The following is a 27185-nucleotide window of genomic DNA, read 5'->3' on the forward strand; positions in this document are numbered from 1 at the left end:
AGGTAAGCACTGCTGGTGCCCTGAACCCATCTGTACATGTTGCGATGGTGCATGATGTGCATGAGTGTGAGCCCGTCTGTTTGCTAGCATGTGTGCACCACTGTCCGTCCTTGGTGGGACAATAGCAGGATTCTGCCTCGCACGGCCGTGGGAGGAAGGGGACAGAGGAGTCAATGAGTGAAGAGGCTTCTGGGATGCGTCAACACAAGGCCATGATGAGGGTGTAGGAGGATGAGCTCTCCAATTCAACAATGTGCTGAGGGAACAGCCATTCAGCCACCTCACACACACACACACACACACACACACACACATTCATACAAGCATAGGTACACACAGTCAACAAAGGTGCAGGTGAAATCCTGCCATTCAACCACCATCCCAATGACATATCGATAATGAGCCAGAACGCGAGTAGGTGACAGTAGATGTTTTTGGCGTAGGTTTAACTAGGAAAAGAATAATTGAACACTAAGGGAAATATTAGACAGAAGATGTGTCATCATTTACGGAGGAGAGTCTGAACAGTGCTCATTTGAAACAGGAAAGGCTCATAATTCAGACTGCTTAATGCATGATCTCATAATGTCCATTGAGATTTGAAAAACAGGGATAAGAAGTCACATCAGACTCATAATTTGTAGATGTATGTAACATTTAAGTAATTTCTGTAATCATTTGGAAGAAAGTTGTTAAAGAAAGAAAATGCTACTTCTATGAGAATGCTGGAAAGCAATGGTATTTTTGATTTTTAATAATTTCTTTATTTGAAAGACCTAGGAAAAGAAAGTGAGGTACTAGCAGATGAAGTACTAGCAAATATTCAAAAAAGAACATGAGGGGCGTTGAGCAGGGTTCAATGATGGATGTGACACAAAAATGTGTGTTTTTGCCCTAAAACACCGACTTAATTCCTGTCAAATTTTTTGATGTTTTCATCAACCACTCTTACCTTAATTCACAAGGATAAACATCTCAAATCAATATACAAAAGTACATCGTGGTATTTTTTTGATTTGTTAATCAGCAGAAATACACAAAAACTCATGAACGGATTCCCACAAAATGTTGGAAGGATTTAACATGTGCCAAGAAGAAGCCTGAATTAACAATTATTTACATATTAACTGTCATGGTTTGATATTTTTTGACTATTATGTTATGGAGTATTATTTTTAGTAGGAACCCGGTTTGTTTGTCATGTGAAAGAAAAAAGGTCCAGGTGCAGATCAAGGAATCATTTTCTTGAGGGGCTGTTGGGCCTTGGCAGAGTTATTCTGGGCGAACTGACCAAGTTCACTTTGACCTTATTACATGTCCTATCACCTGGATAACAGAGCATCCAAAATAAACACAGACACATGACATTCACAGGAGTATGACATCATCCTTGGAATGATTGAGATGAATGGGGACATGTGCTTCAACACGAGTCGAGAGTATGTGTCTGTTTCGGCAGGCCTGTGTGTCTCCCTGTGGGAGAAACCTGTCCAACCACTTCCCTCAGATGTCATTGAGAAACACATTGAGCATGGCAGGGATTAACGTGATAATATTTTAAGTGCCTGGAAGAAAATAGTGGGGGTATTTGTATGTGGATTTCATACAGTGGTGCCCTGCGGCTACATGTCTTCAAGAAATTAACTCACATGCTATTTGGAATATAAAGTATGATGTTGCATTATCCAGAATGCATTGCAATGATTACGCTCTGTCAGAGTTTATGTTGCACGCATTTACTGGAATTTATAGAGCTGTAAATTGAGGACCACACATTGCACCAAAACCCTGTCGCGACCACAAAGAGCCCTTTTTCATGTCCAGGGAGGATGGAATAAATGTAATGTTATTTTAATAAACCCAAAGCACAAAAAGAATTTGTCATCATTATATTAAAAAACTTTGACTTTTTTAATAAATTCCAAGTGTGATAAAGCAACTTTTGTCTCTCCACTTTAAGCCTTGACTGTGTCTACTCTTAAGAAACCTGATCAACGATGACATTTTTAAATCACAAAACAGGCTCAGTTTCAGGCACACAGATCCTCCAAGGCACTCCCAGCATCAAAATGCCGTCTATGGGACGATATCGGTGCACTCTCCCCCCTCTGCCCTCCAAAGTGAGCTTTCTCCCCTCCTCAGCATTTCTCACCCTTAACCAACCCCGTGGGGTGCAAAGTCAAAGTTCACCGTCTGGGGTTTCCCCTTTTAATCTCCATCTCGATAACAAGGGCTGAGGCGGTTTTGACAGTGAAACAAGCGCCACGCCAGCTTTAGGGAAATGCCCACTTGGGTTTGAACCCGTAAGTTGGGGTCAAAATTCTTGAGACGAGAGAGACCCCTCTCAAATTTTCACTAGTGTTATTCCTTACATGCCTCAATTGCACCCAATAAAGTTTTCTCATTCACCTCCAAACAGCATTATGCGCTTCAGCTAAAAGTGAAGGCATTCCATTTCCCCTAGAGGAGGACAGTGACACACAATCCTCCCTTTTCTCTCATTTTTCTCTGCTCTTTTTTTCTCTTTCCTCTCTCAGTCTGTCGGAGCAGAGGCGTGGGGTGTCTGTCCCGCTCAGCGCCAGGGGCACTGACAACGATACGGCTCAGGTCAGGGAGAAGCCCTGAAAGGGAGAAACGAATAGAAGCCGAGAGAGGATGAGACGGCAAGACGGAGAGATGGGAAAGTGAAGATTCATAAACAAGAGAGGGAGAGAAATGTCAGAAGGGGACTGGTGTGACACTGCAGCCTAGGGGCCCTAGAAGCAGGGAGTGGCTAATCTCCACCGGGGTGAGGGGATATCAGAGCTGCATGGTTTGACTCTTCTTGTTGTTCCATTTCCCGTTTTCTTAACTCCATTTATCATTGACTAATCTTGGATTCCTGGTTGCAACAGACCATCAAACTATTATCGTCTTTAAATCCATGAATCTTGCTGGGGTGTCATCACTCTCTCTGTCTTTGAACTGCAAACGCATGTGCACATTCACAATATCATCTGATTGTAAACGGCACTGCACTCCTGGCACAGACCATGAGTTCCCCCCCCCCCACAGCCCTCCTGCACGTCAAGGACCACACGCGTGACTGAGACACGTTGCACCACTGCGCCCACATCCAAGGGGTATCTTCGCCAGTGACTCAGGAGTGGAACAACACTGACAAGTCTCGGGAAGCTTTCACTGCACTTAGGGAGTGATGTCACGAAAAAGACGTTGAATCATCCCGGTGTGATTCATCCTCTTTCTTTTCCACCGGTTTGCGCAGAGAGGGAGAGCATGAATGAAACGGTGAATGGAAGGAGAGAATGAATAACAGCAGCTCGGTGTAACTTATCAGCAGCTGTGCTTCTTTTCTTTTTTCTGCTAGATGGAAGCACGTGGAAGAGGTCGGCACTAGGACCTGACGTGTGCCACATATAGGAGGGAGGGAGCAGCTTTGGAACTCCTCTTACTAAAGTTTTAGAACAATCCATATCCCAAAGAGTGTGTGAGGGAGACAGACCGAGGTGGCTGGCCCGAGACCTGGAGTCACAGCTTTAAACGCGAGAGCGGGATTTGGAGTTTGGGGATAAGTCTGCGAGACCTGGCTGAGGTGGAATATAGCTGAGTTTGTCTGGAAGTTTTCACTCACTGTAGGGAAGGGAGAGAAGGAGCTTTAATAGGCTGGTGAGTCTCACAAAAAAACCTCTTAATTAGAAAATGATTTCAATGTGTGGAGTGTGTGTGGTTAAGGGAAAAGAGAAGGTGAGTTCATGTCAAGGAAATTGAAACTTTTCGTCATACCTGTCATTGAGTGAAAGTGGAGCCTCTGAGTTTCAGCCCAGTTGAAGTCCTCTGTTGGGGGGGAGAAAACCAGCTGACCACAGCACACAAGGAGGTTACCACGAAAAGGTTTTGTTGAGGGGCTGAATGTGGAGTTTGTGTTACTCTGTCCTGTCAACATCTTCAGTCCCACGCAGCAGGTTTATTCAGGTACATGCGGATGGAGAGAGGGAATGGAAGAGGACAGGGTGTAGAGAGCAGGAGAGAATAGAGGTGAGGATCAGAAAGAAAAAATAGCGGGGGTTCTCCAAACGTCAATGGGAACCAGTTAGGTGTTCAGAAAGCTCCTGGGTCATCAGGTTACCTTCTTTCACTCCCCCCCCCCCCTTTTTTTCTATCCCTCTCTCTCTCTTTCTCTTTTTCTATCTGTCTTTCTCTCTGATCATGTTACACAACCCTCAAAGGACTCGTAGATTCTGATGAGCTCCAATGTCCAACATGAGGTATGTTGCTGAGGTTATCCTGATGTCTGGGTGGGGCCTGGTGCTTGTACAGCTTATCGTTTGATATATTCTAAAATTGATATTTGTCTGTAAGTGTGTGTGTGAGTTTATGTGTATACAAGCGTGTGTGCTAAACACAGACCTCATGCCTGCCACTCCTACCAGGGAATTCCTTTCGGGCTTTGACAGCGGAGGAATGTCACCATGGACGAACATTTACGCTCACAGACAAACATCACACGCTGAAGGCTTCAACAGGGTCCTGTGCGTGCACTTATTTCATTAGACCAGTCGTAGCTGTGGTCTCATCTAAATCTGCAGCAGATGTATAAAAGAACAGAAAGTTCTGCATTGTTGAGCTCGGATTTATAAAGTTTCTTATCTGTGCATCATCGGCTTCTACAACTTCTTTTGCTGCTTGCGTGCACATCTGTGTTGAATAAGAACATTTATCTGAACTCTGAGCGGAGGCCAGTTGAGCAAAGCTCTCTCCAGAGATAGGTGCTCCGGCCCGTGCAAAAAAGAGTTTTGTGAAGATTGTTTACGAGCCTCAATTTTGTTGCCAGTGTGTGCCGGAGGGGAGCCGACTGCGTTTTCATCACCTCCCTGTCGGTCCACAGAGGAAGTAAACACACCGAGCTGCAGCAGTCATTCAATATTTATAGTTAATGTGACAGTTCGACAGATATTGTTGAGTAGAATCAAAACAAAGTGACATTATTTTGTTGAGTTGTATATATGTATCAACTGCATTTGGTGACAGGTGTCCTCGTAACTGGGGAAACTCATCACATGAAAAGGGAGACTGATCAGCTACATTTCTTGTCTAACACTTGCTGGGAAACTGTAAGACAATTAGTCAGCTTTAAAAATAGGTTAATTTGCAGTATGCTTCACTTTGAGCCACCACCACCGCTAAATGTCAGCTGCTGCCCCTTGGCTAGAAATCTTCCTTTGAATCTGTCTGATTAAAAATCCTTTTTGAACTCACTTCATGATTGTTGCAGAAACTCTCAGACTAAACAGGGATAATTTTGTTCAATTTCAATATAATCAATACATTTCCAAGTTTTTTTTTCAACTGAAGAAATTAGTGATTTAGTTTTTGTTTGGGATTTAAAGATGTAATGGTCACACTGGTAGCCTGTGACGTGGCATTGCTAAAAACAGCCTCAGCCATATGAACTACAGTGTGTATGTGTGCAGAGGGCAGATGGACAGTGCTGTTTTCCCTTGCACACAAAGATGTCTGTGATTATTCATGACCCTCTCAGGTTTCCCTTTGAAGCTGAATTACAGCTTTCCCTATGTTAGCACCAGTGTATTTGTGTGTGCATATGTGTGTGTGAGAGAGAGAGAGAGACATGGAAAGAGAGAGATAGGAGAAACAACATTTTACAATAAAGTAAAGAAATCTACTGTAAATTCACTGTAACAAACATGATCATAATTAAATGTTATATAAAGAAAACATCAGTGTTAAGGTTAGTGTCATGTCCTCTTTGCCCTTGACCGTCTCTGCTGTAACTTCCAGGTCAAACCGCGCGTGACAAAGTCAAAAACACACTGCTCGTCATTCTTTATAAAGCCAGAGAGCATAACTTTAAAAAGAGACATCATAGGTTTTATCAATATGATCTCATTATTAGCTCGAACAACCTGGCTAGATGCTTATTAGTTAGTTAACTAGATAGTAGTTGATAAATGTTTTCCTACCTTGATCTTTGGTATCTTAGTATTTTGTCTCGTGAGTGCACTTATGCATTTACAAAGGTGTATAGGTGCATTTATTCATCGATTACTATTAACTATATTTGTCTTTGCCATATAGTTGCAAACACATAATAAACAGAAGTTCAAAGGCAGCTTATTAATCAGCGCATTAGACCCGTATGTCAGATTTAAGATCTTTCTTGGATTCGACCGCTGTTTTGTTCCCTGCTCCCGTGTGAGGACTCAACATAATGCCGCCATCTCAATAGGCAAGCATATTTGTTCAAATGTACACATTCAGATTATGACAGGAAGAAGTTCCACTCCTTAAAAACATAAAGGATGGAATGATGTGAGCTGTCTAGACTGCAGAGTGTTGTATAGGACACCTGGGCAGGGACAGGCCGCGACAGCACACCTGGACTGTCAATTTGACTGTGGCTCTTTAACCCGAGGGCCTAATACCGACTGCACTAACCCGCAAAGCACAAAGCAGCCCTCTCTCCTATGTCCACATGCGACTAAACAGCTTTCCCAGATATCTTGTGGTAACAGCTTGATCCTTTGCTGAATCATGTTCAGAGTTTTTCTTTTAATGCCATTAATGAATAATGTAGGCGCTGCTTTTATTTGATTTGACAGCTGAATCACCAACAATGGTTATTACCTCCATCAAGCCCCAAAGAAATCATAGAATTTACTTTAAATGTATTTGTTGTTAAGGCATTCCTAGGAGACAAGCCGTTGCTTATAGTTCTACTAGGATTGAAACATAAAATGTAGTTTATGATATTATACAATAAAAAACTAACCTATCACCTAACAGTGTTGTCTTATGTTATGTTATGATACGTCATTTTATGCTAAATCTTGTTTGCTATCGGTAATGCACTGTTTGAGTTTTTCTATCTATTAGAGTGCAGATCAGGTCACAACCCATCCAAGGCCGAATTAAACTAGTTATTGTGTCAAATTAAAGCACTGGTCCTCTCTTTGCCACCGAATATAGGCTGAGCATCATTTTGGAATGACAACAAGGGTTTCCTCATGCTTAAGGATGGTGACTGATCTGTTCATGATAAAATATCTCTAATCAGCCAGCATAGCGGTTACTGCTCCACTAGTAAAGGATATACTCTTTATGCCAAAAAGCCTGTGTAACTTCCTGCTTTTCCAGATTTTTCCTTTGACAATGAGATGAGTGATTCCTCTTCGCCTCGTCTCTTCTTGACGTCCTGACACTAGCAACAGTAGCGACACTGTTATGTAGACAGTAGATACCAAAACAATATCTCATTTGTTTTTAATCCCTGGTCCAAGAAAAATGACTTGCTGATGAGAACATACTTGGCTTGTAAAACCAGTCCAGCGGAAGGCTATTTGTACATTGTGTCGTTTGTATCTTTGTCCCTTAACATTTTAAAACACAATGTAAAAAGCGGCGTGGAAATTGGTTTAACAAGAGGAACAAACTTGAAAGCCAATCTTTATTTTTTGTTATCTTCTCTTTCACCGCATGTGTTTCTGAAACTTAGATTCCATAAAACGTAACATGAAATACATGTTTAATAGATAAAGCAAGAATAAAAACACCCCAATGTGGCTCTGAGGGAAGTAGATTCAGTTTGAACATCTGGAACAAAGTTTCTGTCTTTGGCACAGATGTGTGGCTTCCTCTCGTATCTTGCATTCTTTTGGAGTGAATGGTTTTGTTGCATTTGTTGTGCATTTTGTCAGAAATAAACACTGTGTCCGCAAGATGCAATAAGCACACAATCAGGCAGAGCAAGGGCAATATGAGGATATGACTAAGTAGGCGACAACAGCAGCGGCAACAGTGACAGAAAGTTTGGACCAAGAGCTAATAAACCGAGAGAGAAACCTCCATTTCTAGAGGTATCCTCCACATCCCTGAGTGCAAGTATGTGAACAATTACATTCACGGTGCGGTCGCTTGTCAGCAAGTTTATCTCCAGTCCCGGGGAAAATTTAGGATATAATAATTCATGGGCCAAAATGTAAACGCAGGCCCTGCTTTGGTTATATTCTGGGTTGCTGGAGCTGCAGTCTGGCACAGGTCAGAGCACAGAATGGGGTAAGAACATCTGGTGTAAAGTGAACCAGATTAAATGTTCTGTCTGGACTCAGTGGGAGAGGTAGAAGGTCAGAGTTTGTGTTGGGGGTCACGTCTGTGTTTGAGGAGAGAAATTCTGGTCCGGGGGTCATTTCTGTTGACGTTTCCTTTACAAACAGCTTCTCCCAATGTTTGGGAGAGAATCTATCCTGCAGGAATCACAGCTAACATTGTTTGACATTTGTGACTTGATTTGAACGGAATATTTGTCAGATGTGAACAGGATTCCTTTGTCCCCGCCCGCACCTTCCTCCCATATGGACCTGTAAGTCACCTCCTATATATGCTGTACAGCATCAAGAATTATGCACTCCTGTGTTTGGACTTTTCCACACGCTCAAAACCGAATCCATGGCTGTTAATGCAAGTCGGTCTTTGTGTGTTTGACAGTTGCAGATCTGATTTTGACAGGTGCTCCATCACGGGGGTTGCGTTTGCCTGTGTCTGGGTGTCTTTCTGTTACTCTGTCTGCACACATGCGAGTGTGCGCTTCACAACGCTTCAAAAAATGACAACAAAATGTGCAGACATGTCCGCTCATTCCACATTAGATGCCTCTGTGACTTTCAGCTATTGCTGGCTTTCGTCTCATGCATGTGCACGCAGACCAAACACACAGAAGCTGATAAATCACCGAATTACCACGGATACTAGAATAACACAGTTGTGGTCTTAATCTGTTGATTTAGTGCACGTCTGGTGTTTTACAATTGTTTCACCGCAACCCAACCTCTTTTTATTCCCTTTTCATTTGTGTGTGTTTGCGTGTACATTTGGACTGTGTGATGACACTCTCTCACTCTCGCTCTCCTTCCCCTTTATCCCAATAAGGTTGCCTACAGTGTAGCTTGTCCGGACATGAAACTCTCACTTGTTGCCAACAACAGAAGAAAATTATCTGATCAATTCAAATATCAAAATTCAAGCTAATCCCTTAAAAAAAAAAAGCCATCCCTGTAAAACATGGTCAAATTTACTAATTTTGAGGAATCACATTTCCTCAAATTAAAAATAGACACAATAAATAGAAACATAAACCACTCCAGCACTGGAGGAATTTGAGTGAGTGTGAATAAGAAACTTGCATGTGTGTACTTGTGGATACACATGTGTGTTTGTGTTGGATACGCATCAAACACAGACACACACACACGCCTTAGCCCCAAGGATAGTGAAACCACTTATTATTCACCTATTAGGATTATACTGATTTGGAAATACACAGTATTTAGGAGGAAGACCCGGTCTTAGCAGACTGCTCTCCAACACAATGAGCAGAAATTCATCAGCCAATTTTTTGTTATGTTTGTAAACAGTGATGATGAGTTTTGTGAGCGGAGTCAAACTGGTCCCAGAAAGTGACAGTTCTAGATGTCGATGGATCATTTGAACACCATTATTTTAATGGTTTGTCATTAAGGTTAAATATGTTATTAATGAGGGAAATAATTGGTTTTCCGGATCCAAGCAAATCTCATATCACATGTGTCAGATTACTGTGTGTCCCATTCATTCATTAAATGCTTGCTTAAATGCTGAATGATGTTATAGCTAAACTGCAAAAATTGGAATTTGGTTTTCATGCTACTTCCGCTTCTGCCATAGTTACTATCTTTATCTCTTTTTCCCTTGCCTTTTCCGACATTCCAACAACATGATAAACCATTTTTACTTTCTTATTTTGGAGATCATGCACATTTCACTCCTCTTGCTTCTGCTGCTGTTCCCCCACAGGAATTGCAGTGACGCAACATCCACCAAAGTGGTTCACATGTCATCATTTGTCTTACAGTTGTTTTAGTCAGACAAGACTAACCTAAGGGTTAATCTCGTGTGAAGAGGAGTTTCGGGGAGGAACGTCTGAAGTTATTTTTCTCTTCTGATATCTCTGTTAAGTCCATGCATCAAGAGCCACGGTAAATACAAATGTATCTAAACACTCGCTGCAGCTCACATACACACTTGAACACAAATGACGGCCGTGTGGAAAGCAGTCACTTTATCTCTTTCACCATAGCTCTGCTCACGCACTGGACATGGCATGCTGCTAACAGACAGAGGATGGGCCTGGGAGGTCCCACGCAGACAGGTGGTTGACATCAACTCCAGGGAGAGAGGGAGGGGCCGGAGGGAGATAGGGAGACAGAAGCAGAGAGAGAGAGAGAGAGGGGGGGGGGGAGATGACAGAACGATGCATAGACCACACAGAACCGAAAATGGCCGGGTCAAGTCTTTAGTGAGAAGGGTGAGACGGTAATCAAACAAGGGCTGGAAGTGACGACAGCATGAACAATTTGTTATGCTCTCTGAGGATTCGGTGGAGTCCTGGCAATGCCGTCTGTAACAGTAACAGTAAAAGCTTGTTTTGTATGAGAACAAAAAAGTAATCCTCAAAGCGCTATCGTTAGGTACATTGATCAAGTTTTGATTAAAGCACATTTTAATTGTTAATATATAACAATTAAAATGTCTAAAAGCAACTTCACCTATGCTTCATATTTTGTTGGTTTGTGTTCTTACATTATCCAGAATATTTCCAGCAATGTGCAAACCCAGAGAAATCCCCAATTTTATTCGACGTTTCCTTATGGTCGCTTTTTAACCTTACCATTGGCTTTGTCCATCGCTGCTATAACTTCTGGAAGATGAAATAAAATCCAACTGCTCGTTAGCCATTTGGCTAATTTGGAAAATTCAATGAAAATTCTGGGGATCAGTGATTACTAAGTAGGGCTCATCCTCTGGGAAACATGACTGTACAAAGTCTGAAATAAATACTGGCATTTTGAATATTTTGTATATTGTGTGAAGAAGGGCCTGTGACCAAAAACGTTACCAGACAATTCTTGTGTTTTGGATTTTGTTGCTTCTGTCCAGCACTTTTCCGTACTTTCTGAATCTTGGTAGGATCCCTCCCCTGGGAACCATGAATGCCTGCACAAAGTTTAATGGCCATTCACCGATTACTGAGATTGTACCGTCAGGATCTACTTACCATCCCCGCTGCTAAATTATAGGATTCAAGGTTACGGTGAGGAATCTGTCAGTTTAACATGAAGGCTCTTTAAGGCCACATGGCAGAGAGACCTCATCGTTCCAGTCTCGATATGTTTTCCCTCAGTCTCCTGGAGCGGGATATTTAATCCCTTCATACTTCAGTGGCGCGGCGCTAGAGTTGGTTGACCCTTCACCCCCAAACCATGGGTCCTGAAGAAAATTAAATTACGTTCATCAAATCAAATCCAGGTTATGCCAGTTGAAAAGGGAAAGCGCTACCTTGCAATTATGAGCACTTTCTCTGCACTCCATCAACCTAATACTGTAATGAGGTGATACCCATAACATACCTGAAGAATGGAATATTTTTATGTTTAGTGTCTCATGCACTTAATTACAGAGTCCACGTGGGAGCACTGCCAGTATACAATAGCCCAACTGCCTAAATGCCTGATGGAACATATAGCCAGTTTACGTTTAAGGGCCCACACCCATGCTCATGGCGTCAGACGGAAAGGGCAGCACAAGTAGGACGTAATGGAAAACTTGATGAGTGCATTTGTCAGTTTACGCCTCTGAATGCAGAGTTCCTCCCCTGACATGTAAACCTATATGCTCAATTTGGCAGACGGCACAAGCTGCAAGAGAAGCATTCTAGGCACAGAGATAACAGATTGACGAGCCGTGTGATTCACACTCACATTAGTTCTGATCTTTATCAAAAAGATATTGTAATACCTGTCACACACAATACATGGTGATACACAGTAGCTGTTTGCCAGACATGGAATTTTATGAGCATGATTGGAGAGATTGATAAGCAACATGAGCTGCAACATTTCTTACACAAGTTAATTTTCTGTCTACTTGAGCAAACATCAATGAATATTGTTTTCTGGGAGGGAAAAACTCCTTCTGTCCCTCACTCGTCACAAATCCCTTCATTCCTCCCTCCTTCCATATCCTTTTTTTCTTTCTCTAAATTTCTGACCCCCTGTGACCTTGCCCTTCCTCACTCTGCTTCTTCCCATCGCACGTTCCCTTATTTATCAAATTCCCAGGACTTCTCATTGCCCGTCTCTTCCCCACCCTCCATTGCTTGTTGCCTCTCCCCATCCCTTGACATCACTGATTATCCTCCTTTCCATTCCTCTGTCCCCATCTCCATATCTCTCTCTCTCTCTCTCTCTCTCTCTCTCTGTCTCTCTCTCTCTCTCTCTCTCTCTCTCTCTCTCTCTTTGTGTCCATTCAGGCATTCTTGCCTCTGGTCCTCCTCCGCTCACTGTTCCACTGGGTGATCTTAAGTTCTCACCAGGAAGGGGGGAGTTTGTGACCACAGCCATGCCAAAAGATTAACCACTTGTCATGAGAAGATTGTTGAATGTCAAGGTCATAAAATACCAGGGTCTGGAAAAAATGTTACTCATTGTGTTCATCCTGCCTTCATGGCCTGGACGACTGGCCTCCCACATCTGCTGGTCCAGCGCAGGGAGAGGGTGGGTTGACTGGGGATGGGCCCGGGTAGGAAGGGAGACAGAGGGGAGAGGGTCTTTCACTTCTGAGGTTTTACTTCGGTACCAAAGGAACATGATGCCTAGCTGGGGTTATAATGACTCAAAGTCAGGGTGTGTGAGGTTGTTTTGATTCAGTGAAAGTAGAACTGAAGCATGAAAATAACTGCGGTAGAAATTAAACGAGATAGACAAAACACTCCTTTCAAAGTTGTCAGATATTACGACACTACACAATCTTTCACCAGGAGAAAGATTGTGTAGTGTCGTACGGACATGTTTACCTGGAGGAGATAAAACGCTTCATCACAGTTGTTTAGAAATGGCAAATCTTTCTAATTATTCTCAACTTTGGCATCAACGACAATGTAATACCGTCTACTTCTTAATTCATTTCTAAAGCACTTTATAGGTCAGTCAATTATTGTGCGTTTATAAAGGCAAGTATGATATACTGTATAACCCACCTGTTAAAAAACAATCCCAGAAACTCTATAACATAACATACATCAACAAATCAGGTTGTTTATTCTGGGAAAGAGCTCAAAACCAAACTAAAATTTTGTTTGTGTTGGATTCATTTCACACCGACCACAAGGACTCAGACTCTCTATTGTGAATCATTGTTCGACTTACTGTAAGACAGTAGAGAGCGGGGTGAGGTTACACTGTAGCCATGTCTCTGCTTCTTCTCAGGGTTGCCCTGAAAAATAGAAAACGACCCAGGGAAAAATATTGTGCCAAGATGAGATATATAAGTTTAACCACATGTAGCACAGAGACGTGTGAAATCTCAGCTGAAAAGCAGATTTTTAAAATCCCCCTCAGACCGGAGAGAGACTGTGTATTTTCAACTGAAGGGCTGTTGTTCCTGGAACTGTGTTTTCGGTGTCTTGGACGGGAATAGGAGCCACATCAGTGTTAACATGCTTTTGAGATTTGCTACATCAATGTCAGAGGAAAGCGTTGATACTTTGTGGAGACAGAAAATTCACATACTGTATGATTGTCGTTGCAATGGTCTGATGCGTAGATGGGACATACTGAATCAGCAGGTATTTACTTTCAGTTAAATTGCATTGGCACAGGTTTCTCCTCTTGACGCAATTTTTTGACACCTGCTTTTCTTGGAAAGTTTGCTTTGGTGGAGTCGATAAACTGAAGCCAAGACCAATCGGATAAATGATCAATAGTTCCAAGACAAATTGTTTCCAAGGGGATGTTAATTGAAATCGTTCTTCCTGTGTGTTGGTGTCTTTAGACTAGAGGATTCAATTTTCAACTTCTGAAGCAGTAGCCAATTATTTGTAGCCCGCAGCACAAAACAGTATGTGCGCGCAGTCTTGCGTTGATACAGCCAATTTGGAAAAGAGATCAGATGTCGGCCTACGGATCTGATCAATGGATTGTTGTGTAGTTTTCCCCCAAACACAAGTAAATCCAACACACCGACAAGCAGCAGTGCTCTGCATCTGCGTCCACGTGTGGTGTTGAAGTCTGTTACCGCTGTTAGACACCGCTGTGTACCCAGGAAGTCACCTCTGGCTTTTGACCTCGAGATATAAAAAAAGAGCCGAGCTTTAAGTCAGATTCCAGGAGCAGAAATGGAGAGAACCTGGATAAATGAGAGACAGACAGAGAAAGATAGACAGAGGCAGAGAAAGACACAAAACAGCTGGATGAAGACACTGGCTCCATGCCAATATCCCTTCCTCTTCGTTTCCACACCTTGCCTCCCTGCTTCCCTGATATTCTCAAGATACCTACTAGATAAACAGGCTTTTCTTTTGCCACAGCTGATGAAGAGAAACACCTGTTCAAAACGATGATGTATATAACTATACATACAATACACACTTTGCTAATCAAAACAAGAAATGACCTACAAATGGCTTCCCTGCTCACTGCATGGTACCGTTTTCTTTTCAAGTTTTATTACAGGTAATTCAGATTGAAGCAGTTCCTCGTAAAACTTCAGCCCTGGTAGATTTCAGAGACGCTGGCAGCATGTCCTCTTCATCTGCAGAACATGCATCTACATGGCTGCCAGAATCAGAAAGCTGAGTTGAGTAAAAGGCCAGCCACTTCCTTTAAAAGAGATGTGCTTTTGAAAACGTGTGTATCTTTGTTGTACTCAAACTGATGGCAAGAACACCGCATGTGTGCTCTCCTCCATATTGCAGCAGTTTGTGAGCACATAATACAATAATTTGTCCTGTAAACGTTCTCTTGTTGTGCGTATCTTGCGTAATTTGTCGTAGCACTGAGGAATCAAGTGCTTTAACAGGTTGTGTGCGCCTCTCCCCTGTGTCCCGAGGCCTGAGCAACAATCGAGTTTCGCTGTTTGAAGTATCCCTGATGTGCGACAGGTGCTTGGGTTCTCACAGGAAATGTCTTTTTAACAGGAAGACCAGAGGTGAAAGACGGAGCAGCAGACGATCCTTCATCTCTGCTAGTCACATTACTAGCAGAGATGATGGCAGGTTGAGAAACACAGGTCCCACAAATTGGCTCTTGGTTTCCACCGACTGTTTTATCTGTGATTTCCTCCTGGCCAACAGAGAGAGACAATTTGACTCTAACGCGTTGGCTTTCTTATTTTATTTGCTACAATAAGAAGCCAAATGCAATCATGCTGAGTTGTGTTGAAATGTTTATTGAGCACAATATGATAAATCTCCTGTGTTTCCGTGCAGTGAGGAATACCACATCTAAATCTGTTGTACAGAATAAACAAATAATTGTGTTTAAATCAAATCTAATGCTTGAATAATGGACGAGAAATACCTGTGTTAAGGGCTTATGGATCTGTGTAACACCAACTGAAGCTCAACCATAAAGATTGTGACATTTAAAAGGTTTGTTATTTTAAACAAATCTTCCGGCTGTTCAAAAAACAAACATTATCCACCTCTACGTTTACAGTGTTTCCGACTCTCTGACCTGTGCGGTGTGTCGCATATACAAGACTTTGAAAGCTTTTCCAAGAATAGCCATCTCACTGACAGCCTCTCGAGCGAGCATAACTTTATTGTGCTTTTAACATGACATCACTTTGCGTGACAGGAACTCGATTCTTGGCCGTGTTTTGGACGTTGTATCAGTTTCACATGGAAGCCAAGCTAAACTGAGCATACTGTTTGCAACAACTGAAACAGTGACAAAATGAGGGAAGGAGGAAACGACATCTGATGACCATGTAAGTGAGCTTTATTTCAAAAAAAGACTTACATGGTCGACAAAGTCCAATCCTTGCATGTCCTTGCATTTTTCAAACGTTGATGAACGAGCATGAGATAGTATTTCTTTCGAGAAAACATATCTCCAAACAGTTGGATGTGAGTAAAAGTGAAACGGAGCGGGGTGACCTGGCCCTCATCCCTCCTGATGATTATTTCCAGCGGATGACAGCAGGAGGAACTGCACTACACTGGGCCGATGAGAGACACGGAAGAAGCTGTTTACCTTTCTCTGCTTTTTCCCCTCATCACCCTCCCTCGTCTCTTTTCTCTCCTCCTCTGGCGCTGTCCGTCTCGCGTTCACACCCGCTCATAATCTGACGCTGTGTTGTCATCGCCCTGAGAGAGGTGTGTGTTTGTTCGAGAGAGCCGCTGACACGTCGCTCCCGCACGTCTTTTAACGAGGACTTGTAGCTGATGACTAATGCATCACACAGATAGGAAGAGCCCCTGGCTCGCTGTGAACTATCCTTGGAGCAATGACCGCCCTCGCTCTCTCTGCTTGTGATTCGGCACAGCTGCTTTGTTGTTACAGTCAACACGCGGCACTTTACCGTTGCCAAATGTGCGTAGGAGCCACTTTGTCTGACCTGTAGTGCATCTCTTCACTGGTAGACCAAATGAAAATGTGTTAACTTGACATAGCCAGCACCAGTCACAGTGTGGCTGGGCTCCAGCGCCTTGGGCTGAGCAATTACTCCCTGTCTAAAGTGTTTTCCTCTCACGCAGACTAATGATTAGCTTTCCAGGTCACAATCTAGCAGCTGTGTAACATATGCCTTCCCTCCACGCACTTTCATCAACTTTGGCAATCCCGTTCAACCTGGTAGTGCCGTGTGGTGCCTTGAACGCCCGTGCCACCGTAGCCCTTTGAAAGTGATGGATGCCTCAGGAGTAATAATCTCTAACTGGGCCGAGCGTTTGGCGAAACTAGGGAGTCATCGGCCTATTGTGAGAAAGCGAACCTCCTGAAGGCCATAAACAACCTCAGTGGGGCTTTGAAGCAAACCTCTTTGTTCCTGCTAGTTTGTATTTCTACATGCTGAGTGTTTGGAAACGTGAACCATATAGTGTCGGCCGTTTCTGTGGTATTTGCCTAAATGGATTTGGAACCTCTTTGTCATTGTTTGGCAGCCACATGTGAGCAGCACCGGCGCTTTCTCGCTCTCTTATTCTCCAGGGCAGGTCGCCATGTGTTGCTCGTGCGCTCTGATGTTTCCGCCCAAGCGGCTCGCTGTCTTGTGCACGTCAAACTGCGGGGAGACTTCCTGTTTGGTCAGCAATATATGGATCGCCTTTCCCCCACATTTTGATATAGGAGGTATGTCAGTATGTAAAATCCATAGGAGCATTTCAGCTATAGCATATTATTCTGGGCGCTGTCAACACCCGGCAAATGTGACTGAGAAATCTTGACTTCCCAGTTTCTGCAGTAACAAGGTGGTTTTACCTCCAAAAAACCATAAAGCAAACAAGCAGCTTCGGGAGCTCATCCAAACCCCATTAAATCTTACAAGATTGTGTATGTATGGAGGTGCATGTGAGGCAGAATCTGCGTGGGGGGGGGGGGGGGGGTGCATTGGGATCCAGTGCTGAGGTAATCCTATAAGTCAGAGGTGCTCTCTAAACCACCCTGACCCCTGTGCTCCTGCGCTGCAGTGTTTACGCTGGCTCCGCTGGCATTAAACACGAGGAACATATTTTTAACATTAGGATCCTCCCAGGCTCACCCTGGGCCGTGTAAATAGTGAGCGGCCCGTCAGCCTGGATCAATCAGCTCACTGTCTGTTTGGACCAGCTCCACATGTGTGTGAGTGTGTGTGTGTGTGATGGTGTTTATTGAAGCCGAAAGATATCGCTGGCAGGTCGGTTTCTGAAAAAACAAAAGTGTCACAAATAACCCTCTCAATCACCTGAGGTTACGAGACTGTTTTATACAAGCTGACCCTGGGGCAGTGACTTAAGAAATGTTCGGTTCTTTTATTTAAGTAGACAAAAACAATTCTAAAGCGTATAGGTATTTAGATGTATCCGCAAAATGTAAAAATAGTCATTGTGTAGAATACAACACTCGAAAGAAGAAGAAGAAGAAGAAGAAGAAGAAGAAGAAGAAGAAGACCATTAGATTATTATTATCATTAATGATACTTTCAAATATAACAATTTAATGTCCAGTTATTAAACATACTTAAAAGGTGCTATATGATTTATACACATTTACAATGCATGCATATAGTAGTAGTACTTGTATAAAGTAGCTTTAAATACTCAAGAGTCTCTCAATATTATTCTCAACATTTGGCTAAATAAAGTATGACAGTGCATGCACACATTTACATTCTTACGTTCCACTACTGTCTGTTAAACAGCCATGTAAAGTTACGAGAACATCATCTCAAGGACTTAAAAAGTCTTATCTTGTTGGGAAATAACCGAAAAATTATTGAAGATGCCAAACTTCCCTCATGCAGGAATCAGAGCCAATGATGTTTTGATGCGTCTCAGCTGCCGGCCTTGAATCGAGGTCTGAGCAGCCAACGCTGACCCCTCCAGGTTATTATGGGCAACACAGGGAGGGTTTCAAAGCAAACTTATATCTGCGTGCCAACAAAAATAAATAAATATTTCATTTTTTAAAAGATAACCATGAATCACTATCTGAACAATTTTATGCCCAGCTTAGAAGGTTGCCCCTAAATTAAACAGGCTGTGGCAAATATTTACAACAAAACTTTGCGGTATTCCAACACCGTGACAGTGAGGTGGATTTTACAGAACGCTGCAGATATGTCAAAAAATACTGACACTCCAGTTTCAACTCACCCTGTGACCTGCGTAGTGTTTGTGTTGGAGGGGGTGTGTGTATTCATACACATCATGGCATCCAAGCATGCAAACTATTCACAAATAACAACCTCACATGCTTTCCCTCACGCACATGTACAGCATGTGTGGAACAATGCTGTTTGCATGTGTGGCAGTTTGTGTGTGCACATATGTGCAAGTGTTCACATCACCTACATTTATAACACATGATGGGAACGCATGTCGGGGGGGCTTTACGTGGGGCATCTACACGTAACATCTAATGAGGTGTGAAATGCCACGAGTTCCAGTGTGTGCAAGCCTGAGCTCTTAAGAGTTTAACATGTTGTGTGTGTGTGTCTCTCTGTGTGTGTGTGTGTGTGTGTGTGTGTGTGTGTGTGTGTGTGTGTTTGTGTGTCTGTCTGTGTGGGTGTGGGTGTGTGTACTTAAGGTGGGATAATGATGAATTGTGTATGCCTTGGAGTAGTGGTGATCTGGAGAAGAGAGAGGAGGGCACTGTGATGTGGAGATAATTGCATCTAGACTGATAAATATGAAACCTTCCTTCTTGTTCTTCTTCTTTTTAACATGAAGTTGACTTTTCACAAACTCAATATTTTCATGAGATGTGTAATCATAAACTTGTCATCACATGAGGATAAATGACACTATCAGGATGAAATGAAAGACCTGACATTGTAGATTCATATTCTTTCCCCTTTTGTTTGCTTTTTGTTTGTATATTTTCATTGAAATGTGTCTTGTTGAGTTCTCGATGTTTGATATGAAGAACTGTCTTGTGTAATCCATCTTACATACGTTAAAAATTAAGAATACTTGTACATTTTTATTTGAATGTGTCCTGTGTGTAAAGTTGAGTATTACTGATATATGCATAAATGCACCTGAGTGATTTGAATCAGTAAATAGTTTCATTAAAATGTGTGTGTGTGTTTGTGCGTGTGTGTGTCACAGAGCTGTGGTTCAGGGGGTCCAGATGGCAGGCACGAGGGGCCCGGCCTGCACTGGAGTCTGCCTCTAGAGTCCACAGGGGCTCCGTCTTCGACTGGACACATTCCACAGGTAGACATCAAACATCTCACCCCAGCAACGCACAACGCAACACACAAAATGAGATAAATGAATCATCTTGGACCAAAGCTGCTCCTGTGATGAAGAAAATGGCCAAAAGTAATTATGCTTTAACTTCTTCTTACTCATTTGCCTCTTAATGATCTCATGGATTAATATCAATCATAGTCATATCAATAATACAAAACACCATACTGGAGGAGGTTGGGTTGAGGGAGCTGTAAATCAACCTCAACACAGTCACAGGGTTACAATCACTGTCAGGTTAGAATTTACACACTTCATACCTGCATGATTAGGATTTGACACAGCAGTGAACGAGCCAATCACAGTGAAGCATTTAACATTGCTCATTTCGTGTGTCACACTTGAGTCTCTGGATAGTGCATCTACACAAATTCTGGTATTTCTACTTGATGAATAATGTCACTTTCAACAATACGATAAAATTGAAAGAAAAATTCATCGACATTTTGAAAAAAGGTCATGGTATATCATGACTGTGAGACATAATAAAAACGGTATCATGAAAATATCATGAGAATAAAGTTGGAGTTTCATTTAAAAAGGACAAAATAGAAAATATGAAGAAAAACAAAAACAATTATGAAATTACCAGCTTACGACAAAATGGGCAAGAGGCCCTGTTCTTTCTTTGGAATAGACACAGCAAAATCTTTTGAAAAAATCTTTCGAAATCACCTATATTTTAATGCAGGTAATTTCAGATCTTCTGATATTCTTCCTCTAAAATGACCCATTGCCTAAATTTTCTTCTACTATTATGACCTTACTCTCAAAATCTCAGATATTTATTTATGTTTAGTGCCGATGTAAGCTTAAAAAATGAATTTAGAAACCAGCATGACATATCTGACCTTATCCTGTATTCGCTTCAGGACGTGTGCCCATGAGGTCGTCACCACTGGTCCTGCTCCTCCTGATCGGCGTCCAGGCTGTACTGAACATGGGAGGTGGATTGGCCCGGAATGCCGGGCCTGCCAACCACAAAGCAGGACAGCAGACGGCAGCCAATCAAAGAGCAGGACAGCAGCAGAGAGCAGCGGGGGACCACCCTTCTGAACACCACTCTTCACAGGAGCATCATAGGACCAGCCACCACAGGACCAAGAAGCACCATCGGGCAGCTTCTCGCACCCAGGACAGGAGCCCTGTCGTCACGCACCCTACGTCAATCTCCCCTCCTGACCCCTCCATCCCAGTAGTGGACCCCAAGCTCTTCTCCAAGAGACGCTACCGCTCCTCGCCCCGCGTGGTCTTCAGCGAGGTGCTGCCGTCACACGACGCCCTGGAGGGTGAGGGCTATGACACTGAAGGGGTGCGGGGGATGAGGGTGAGACGCCGAGCAGGGTCGCACACCATGCACCGGGGGGAGTACTCAGTATGTGACAGCATAAACACCTGGGTGGGCAACCTGACACAAGCCACAGACATAGCCGGGAACGAGGTCACAGTGCTGCCCAACGTTACCATCAACAACGTGGTGAAGAAACAGTTCTTCTATGAGACCACCTGCCGCTACCCCACGCACAGAGGCTCCGGGAATGCAAACGCAGGGAGGTCGGGGGGACGGGGCGGCAAGCAGGGCTCCAAGTCGGGCAACTCGGGCTGTCTGGGCATCGATAGTCGCCACTGGAACTCCTACTGCACCAACACACACATATTCGTGAGCGCCCTGACCATCTTCAAGGAACGGACAGCCTGGCGTTTCATCCGCATCAACGCCGCGTGTGTGTGTGTCCTCAGTCGGAAGTCTTGGGGGGGGCGACTGGGGCACTGACTGGGGAGGACGACTCCTGACCCCTGAACTACGAACCAAGCACACACACTTCTCCCTAACAGCCACTGCAGATTTATTGCCAATACTGTAATCCTCTTCCCCACCTCCAAACACACACACACAGACACCATCACACACTGATCATTGTATTCAATCCACACACACTTACACAAACACAAACAGCTTCATCCATCCAATCTCTTGGCCCCTGACCCTACCTCAGTCTGAGAAGTCCTGGTTGTTTTAAGTTATGAGGACTGCATGTCATATTTATGGTTTATACAGTCAAATATGAAAATATATACGGTATGTGTATATATACAAAATGAATTCAAGCTTTTAATGATGTTGTTATTGTTGTTGTTGTGTTGTTCATGCTGTTATTTATTAAACACCTCAGTACTTGCCTGGTTTGTTGTGTCACTGTTAGAAAGAGTCAGTTTTCACAGTTTGGCTTTGAAAACTGCTTGAATCATTATTGTTTATTTGAAAGAATGCAATGAAACGTGAAATATAAAATCAGTTAAGACATAGTAGATGAACCTGGAGAGAATCATCATTAAATTGTGTGGTTCCCCTCAACTCTAGCTCACGTATAAGCATCTTCAGTCATTATTTTGTCTGAATGACCTGCAGCTTTACTGCTTTCATGAGAAAAGGATCACAAAATGAATCCTGGAGGTATTGATATGTTTAGTTGGATATGAACTAAATTCGACCACAGTTTTTTTAGCTGTTGTGTAATCGTTTATTTTCTTTGGGAAAATGACCTGTTATTAGAAGTACAAACATTCTTCAGTGACTGCTCAAAACTAAATGGTGTAAGGGACAGCAGTTTAAAGTCGACACAGTTAATCCCGGTCACCTTAAAAATCTAAAACTAAACAATGTCAACTTCACTATTTCCTTCAAAAATTCCGAGAACTCACATCTCAGTCAGGAGCATTATTACCTCCACCAAGTTTTCATGTTTGTCCATAGGTTTGTTGGATGGATAGTTGTTTTTCTTCTGATTAAGATAAAATAAGATAATCCTTTGATAGTCCCAAAATGGGGAAATAATTTGAATATGTATTATATATAATATATAATAATATTAAAGCAGCAAGATTCAAAATAGGCATCATTTACTAATAACAAGTAACACGCACTATCTTTTTGAAAAATTTGAATAAAAGCTAGTATGTGCAGTATGAAAGCAAGAAAAACTATGACCAGTGTGAGAATATATACACTGAGTGGATTACACATGAACCATGTACAGACAGTTCATAATGGGTGAGTAGTTCTACTGGGAGCAGAGTTGGTTGTATAGTCTTACTGCTGCAGGAAAGAAACAACCTGCGATAGCTCTCCTTCAGACACTTAGCGTGAGTCAGTCGTTCTGTTTATTGTTTATAAGGAAAAAACTACTGGATGGATTTCTATGAAACCTTATTTCTAAGAAAGAGACCATTTTGGGTTGGATCCTCCTAAAGGGATAGTTCCAGGAATTTTTCTTCAGCGTTGCTAAATACGGATGATTTCTGTCCTTTTCAGCAAATTCACAGGAAATAATGCATTGATATTGATGAGAAAGTCCAGGTTTAACAGGTTTTAATGTGCTTTCCTAATGGGACTGTTGGGCCTTTACAGAGGTTTGCACTCTACTTGGTGACATTTTAGTTCCAGTACGGGAAAACAGCCAATGGCCCAGCTGACTTCAGAGGAAAGCAGCAGAGACAGACTGAACATCCCTTTCATACTTGTATGTCCACAGTTGGTCGAGGCTCTGAAGGAATGTTGTTCACACTGACTCCAGCTCTGTGTTTTATACACACAGAGGAAGATGGACTGGCTGTTGAGTTAATAACAGTGCAGCAGAATTCCTCGCACCTTGGAAAACAGCTGTGTGAACGCACTGTGTAAAAATAATGTGCACATGCAGAATGTTAAAAAACATTACCAGTGAGGTGTTGAACCACCACAAGCCTTCAGTTCTGCTTGCGATTAGTATCTGAAACTCTCCTGAACACTATTCCTTAAAGGTATATTAGTCCCTTATTTAGAGTGGGGTTGCTGGTTGTTGTCAAAGTCTCCCAGTGGTGTTCAGTTGGGCTGAGATGTGGTCACAGTGAAAGCCATGGTGACTTAAGTTTCCCCTGCATGGAAGCAAATGCATTTGTTGTGTTTGTTAAGTCAGCGATGCTGGTTACTGAGTAAAGTAATCAGGCTGAAAGGTGAAAATAAGGGAAGCAAAGGTTCATAATCACACCGTGAAGAGGACGAGACTCTCCCTGATTCCTTTCTGTGATACTTTTGTAAATACAAAAAAATGAATTAAGCAGCATGAAATTGTACACACTTTTTGATATACATTCCCTAAATATACCTGTTTCCTGGGAAATTGATAAAGAAAATAATAATAAAATCAGTATCTAAACAGAAAGAAAGTGAAAAGAAATACCTGGGTTTGCCTCCCTGATTCGGATCCTGACGGAAATGTAATGGCTTCACCCTTGACCCATACCGAACCCCTCCACCAAGTTTTGTAGTAATCTGTCAGAGTTTTGGATGTAATGAAGCTAACTAACGGACAAACAAACGCAGAAGAAAACAAACATACAAATATAAAGATAACCATTTTGGTACAGGCCTCTGAATTTCAACCTGTAGCCAATACAGCAAACAATGCATGATCCACCTCACGGCTCCTATTATATGAGTTTAATAAAGTACATTTCTCATATTTCATCTTTACCAGTAAGAATCTCTCTTTGTGAGTATATGCTGCCCTCTTGTGGTCATGTAGAAAACTATGGGCAGTAAAGAGGCACGTGTCAGCACAGACCCCATCCTCCTTTCTCAGCACAGCTCGACTGCCTGAGGGTTTGATGTGTTAACTTGCACATAGAGAGATAAAGATGTAGGTAATTTCATCAAATTCTGAACCATTTGTTCATCCCTTGACAGAGACAGAGGATGAAAGTTGCAAGATTTCCTCTCGTAATTTGTCTCATCACGCACAGTTTTCAGAATGAACTTTCATGTAAAAAGTGTGCAAATATCAGACTATCACAAAGCACTATCTTCTCTGTTCTCTCCCTGCATTTGTACTGGTCACATTCCAGTGCATGAGCTATATGAGAAATGGAAAAGAAATGTCCACAAGGGGCAAAGTTTGCAGCTTGACCAGTAGATGGTGGTCTTCTGCCACAGATAGAAGTCACTGCTAAAGTCAGGCTCAGTTTAGTGCTGCAATAATGAGTCAAAATGTTAAGATCATATATAACTTTTTAAAACTAAAACAACTTAATAATAATAAAACGTTTCATTTTACTTACTAAATAAAGTAACAATTACAGTGACTTCGATCAATAGTGACCTCAGAGACTTGAGGGGAAAAGGTCCAGGCACTGACCCAAACAGAAACAGCAGCTAAGACTGACCCCACCCATTTAAGAGAGAAATGGAAAATTCTTAACATTACAGTTGTTAGGTCAGCAATGACTTCAAAATGCTATCTTTAAATACGGCTCACACACACGTTTAATGCACCTATATGTAAAAACAAATTGAAGATTGGATCCATTAAATATCGTGTTGAGCTGTAAAGTGATGCCGCAGCTTGTTGTTATCCATATTCCTGGATGTTATGACTGGCACGCATTCTTCTTGTTACATGTTTGGAGCCACATAGCAACTGAGCCAACAACAAGCAGTCAGCAGGGACTCGGCGGCCTCGTCCCAGTCCTATCAGCGTTTCCTCTTTTGGTATCGCTCTGGTTATCAGCCAAACACAAACCTTCTCTGTTTTCTCTCGGCGCTCCACATTTCCCCTCTAATGAGTCTCACACAGCACGGACTCCGCTTTTGATTGGGCTCAAAGAGAGAAAGTGTGAATGGCGGAAAATGGCTACATGCTAGTGAATCGAGGTTATTGGTTCAAGGCCCTTCTCTCCCTCTCTTCGTCATTTCATTCCTGTCTGACTTCTCCTCCATCTGATGCTCAGCTTGCCAGCCCACTCTGTTCCTGTAATGGGACCATTTCTAACCAGGGCCTAATTTCCCGGTGATAAAATGAACTGCACGTTTGGATGTTCCAGCCGCTCTCCATGGTTGTGGGGAAAATATTTATGTTTAACATGGTTTCGCTGCTGAGTGGTGTGCTCCCAGTCGCTGGTGACACTGAGGGAGGGATCCAGCACAAGGGCTTACTCTTTCCATTTCATTACCAGTAGATTTAGTTTGTATCTGGTTTGAAGTAGCTGGTGCTTTGTTCAGGACTGGATTAGCAGGAAGTCAGCTAATCACTGTGTTAGGGTTCAAATTGATCCCATTTGTGTCAAAATGCAACCAATGCAACAAAGGTATGAAAGAGTTGCTGCCTCATTGTTGTGTGTCAACCCATCAAGTTACAGGAATCATTGTCACAATCTCTTCTTCTGTTCCTGAGTAGTGGTGTGAATAATTCGCAGGAAATTGTTTTCACAGAATGGTATGATGTCACAGTGAGTTGACCTTTGACCATTGGATCTAAAGTCTAAAGTCATAATTGTATCCTGTTACTGATTTGTGTAAAATACATTTTTGTACTATTACTTATGGCCAAAAAAACGTTTTGTCACAGGTCATAGCATCTAACATCAAGTGAGTTTTTGTCCCGAACGTGAAGAAATGTCAGCTGATTGGCTCCAGGCACATGAGGAATACTAAGCAGTAGGCCTATTGATAATGGATGGATGGATGGATGGACCCCTCAAGTCTTTTTTGAAAATCATCTTAATGAGAGCTGGAAGGCTTTCACTAGCATGGAGGCATAAATAGATAATATTAACAACCCAGAGTGGGTCGAAGTGATTTTCATTGTGTTTTTCAATACACTAAATATTTCCATTGCAATGACATAAATAATACATTTGTGTGAAGCAGAGCTTTTTGATACTGTCAGGGAAGGTTTGTAAAAAGTTGTGATAGTGCAGTTAGGAAATACTTTGACATATTGCCATCAAGCTTTTTCCTTGTAAACGGAAATTGAGAAACTGTTATCTAATGCAGCGATTACAAAACAAAACAGGTGTTTCATCAGATCCAAAACATTACATTTCTCCATCACACGCTGCTCTGTGCAGCGTGTGATTCTTGAATTACTACCTATAATACCTATTGACCCATGACAAAATGTATAGAAGTCATGCCAATATATGGTAATCTGATGAGAAACATGAAAAAAACTGGTATTAAAACTAGTTGAGGCCATCAGTTCATAGAAATCATAACAGACAATCAATCTCATTGCTGACCTAACAACTACAATTTACATTTCTCTTTGTTATATAGTGGTTGTGATACATTTTGCCCCCCCCCCCTTTGAAAACATGATGGTCCGTATCTTTTTTCCCAATAAATATATTCCTAAACAAATACAGGCCAATGTACGTTTTAAGAATATACTGTTAAAATGATATTACAGTGTATTCGTGTATCTTTGAGATGGGGTTGAATATTTTGTTGTCTACTTCCCATCGTGTGGTCTCGCTCCCCCCTTCAGGCCCCCCTCTGTATTATTGAAGGGGGCGGTCTGGAAAGAGTCTAAGCGGATCCTCTGGTGTTTTGTGCGCGTGCATGAGCGCCCGCGTGCGTCTGTGT

The 27185-nt window shown here is 42.4% G+C and overlaps 1 protein-coding gene across 1 annotated transcript; it reads left to right on the forward strand.

Moving 5' to 3' along the window:
• Positions 1-3451: 3451 nt before the first annotated feature.
• ngfa (nerve growth factor a (beta polypeptide)) lies at positions 3452-21944 on the forward strand. The gene is made up of 3 exons (XM_062392251.1): positions 3452-3666; positions 19640-19747; positions 20656-21944. Exon 3 carries the CDS (start codon positions 20667-20669, stop codon positions 21555-21557), a length of 891 nt encoding a protein of 296 aa, XP_062248235.1. The 5' UTR covers positions 3452-3666; positions 19640-19747; positions 20656-20666; the 3' UTR covers positions 21558-21944.
• Positions 21945-27185: the final 5241 nt, after the last annotated feature.

The sequence above is a fragment of the Platichthys flesus genome, chromosome 7, assembly GCF_949316205.1.
Source record: "Platichthys flesus chromosome 7, fPlaFle2.1, whole genome shotgun sequence".
In the NCBI taxonomy this organism is placed as follows: domain Eukaryota; kingdom Metazoa; phylum Chordata; class Actinopteri; order Pleuronectiformes; family Pleuronectidae; genus Platichthys; species Platichthys flesus.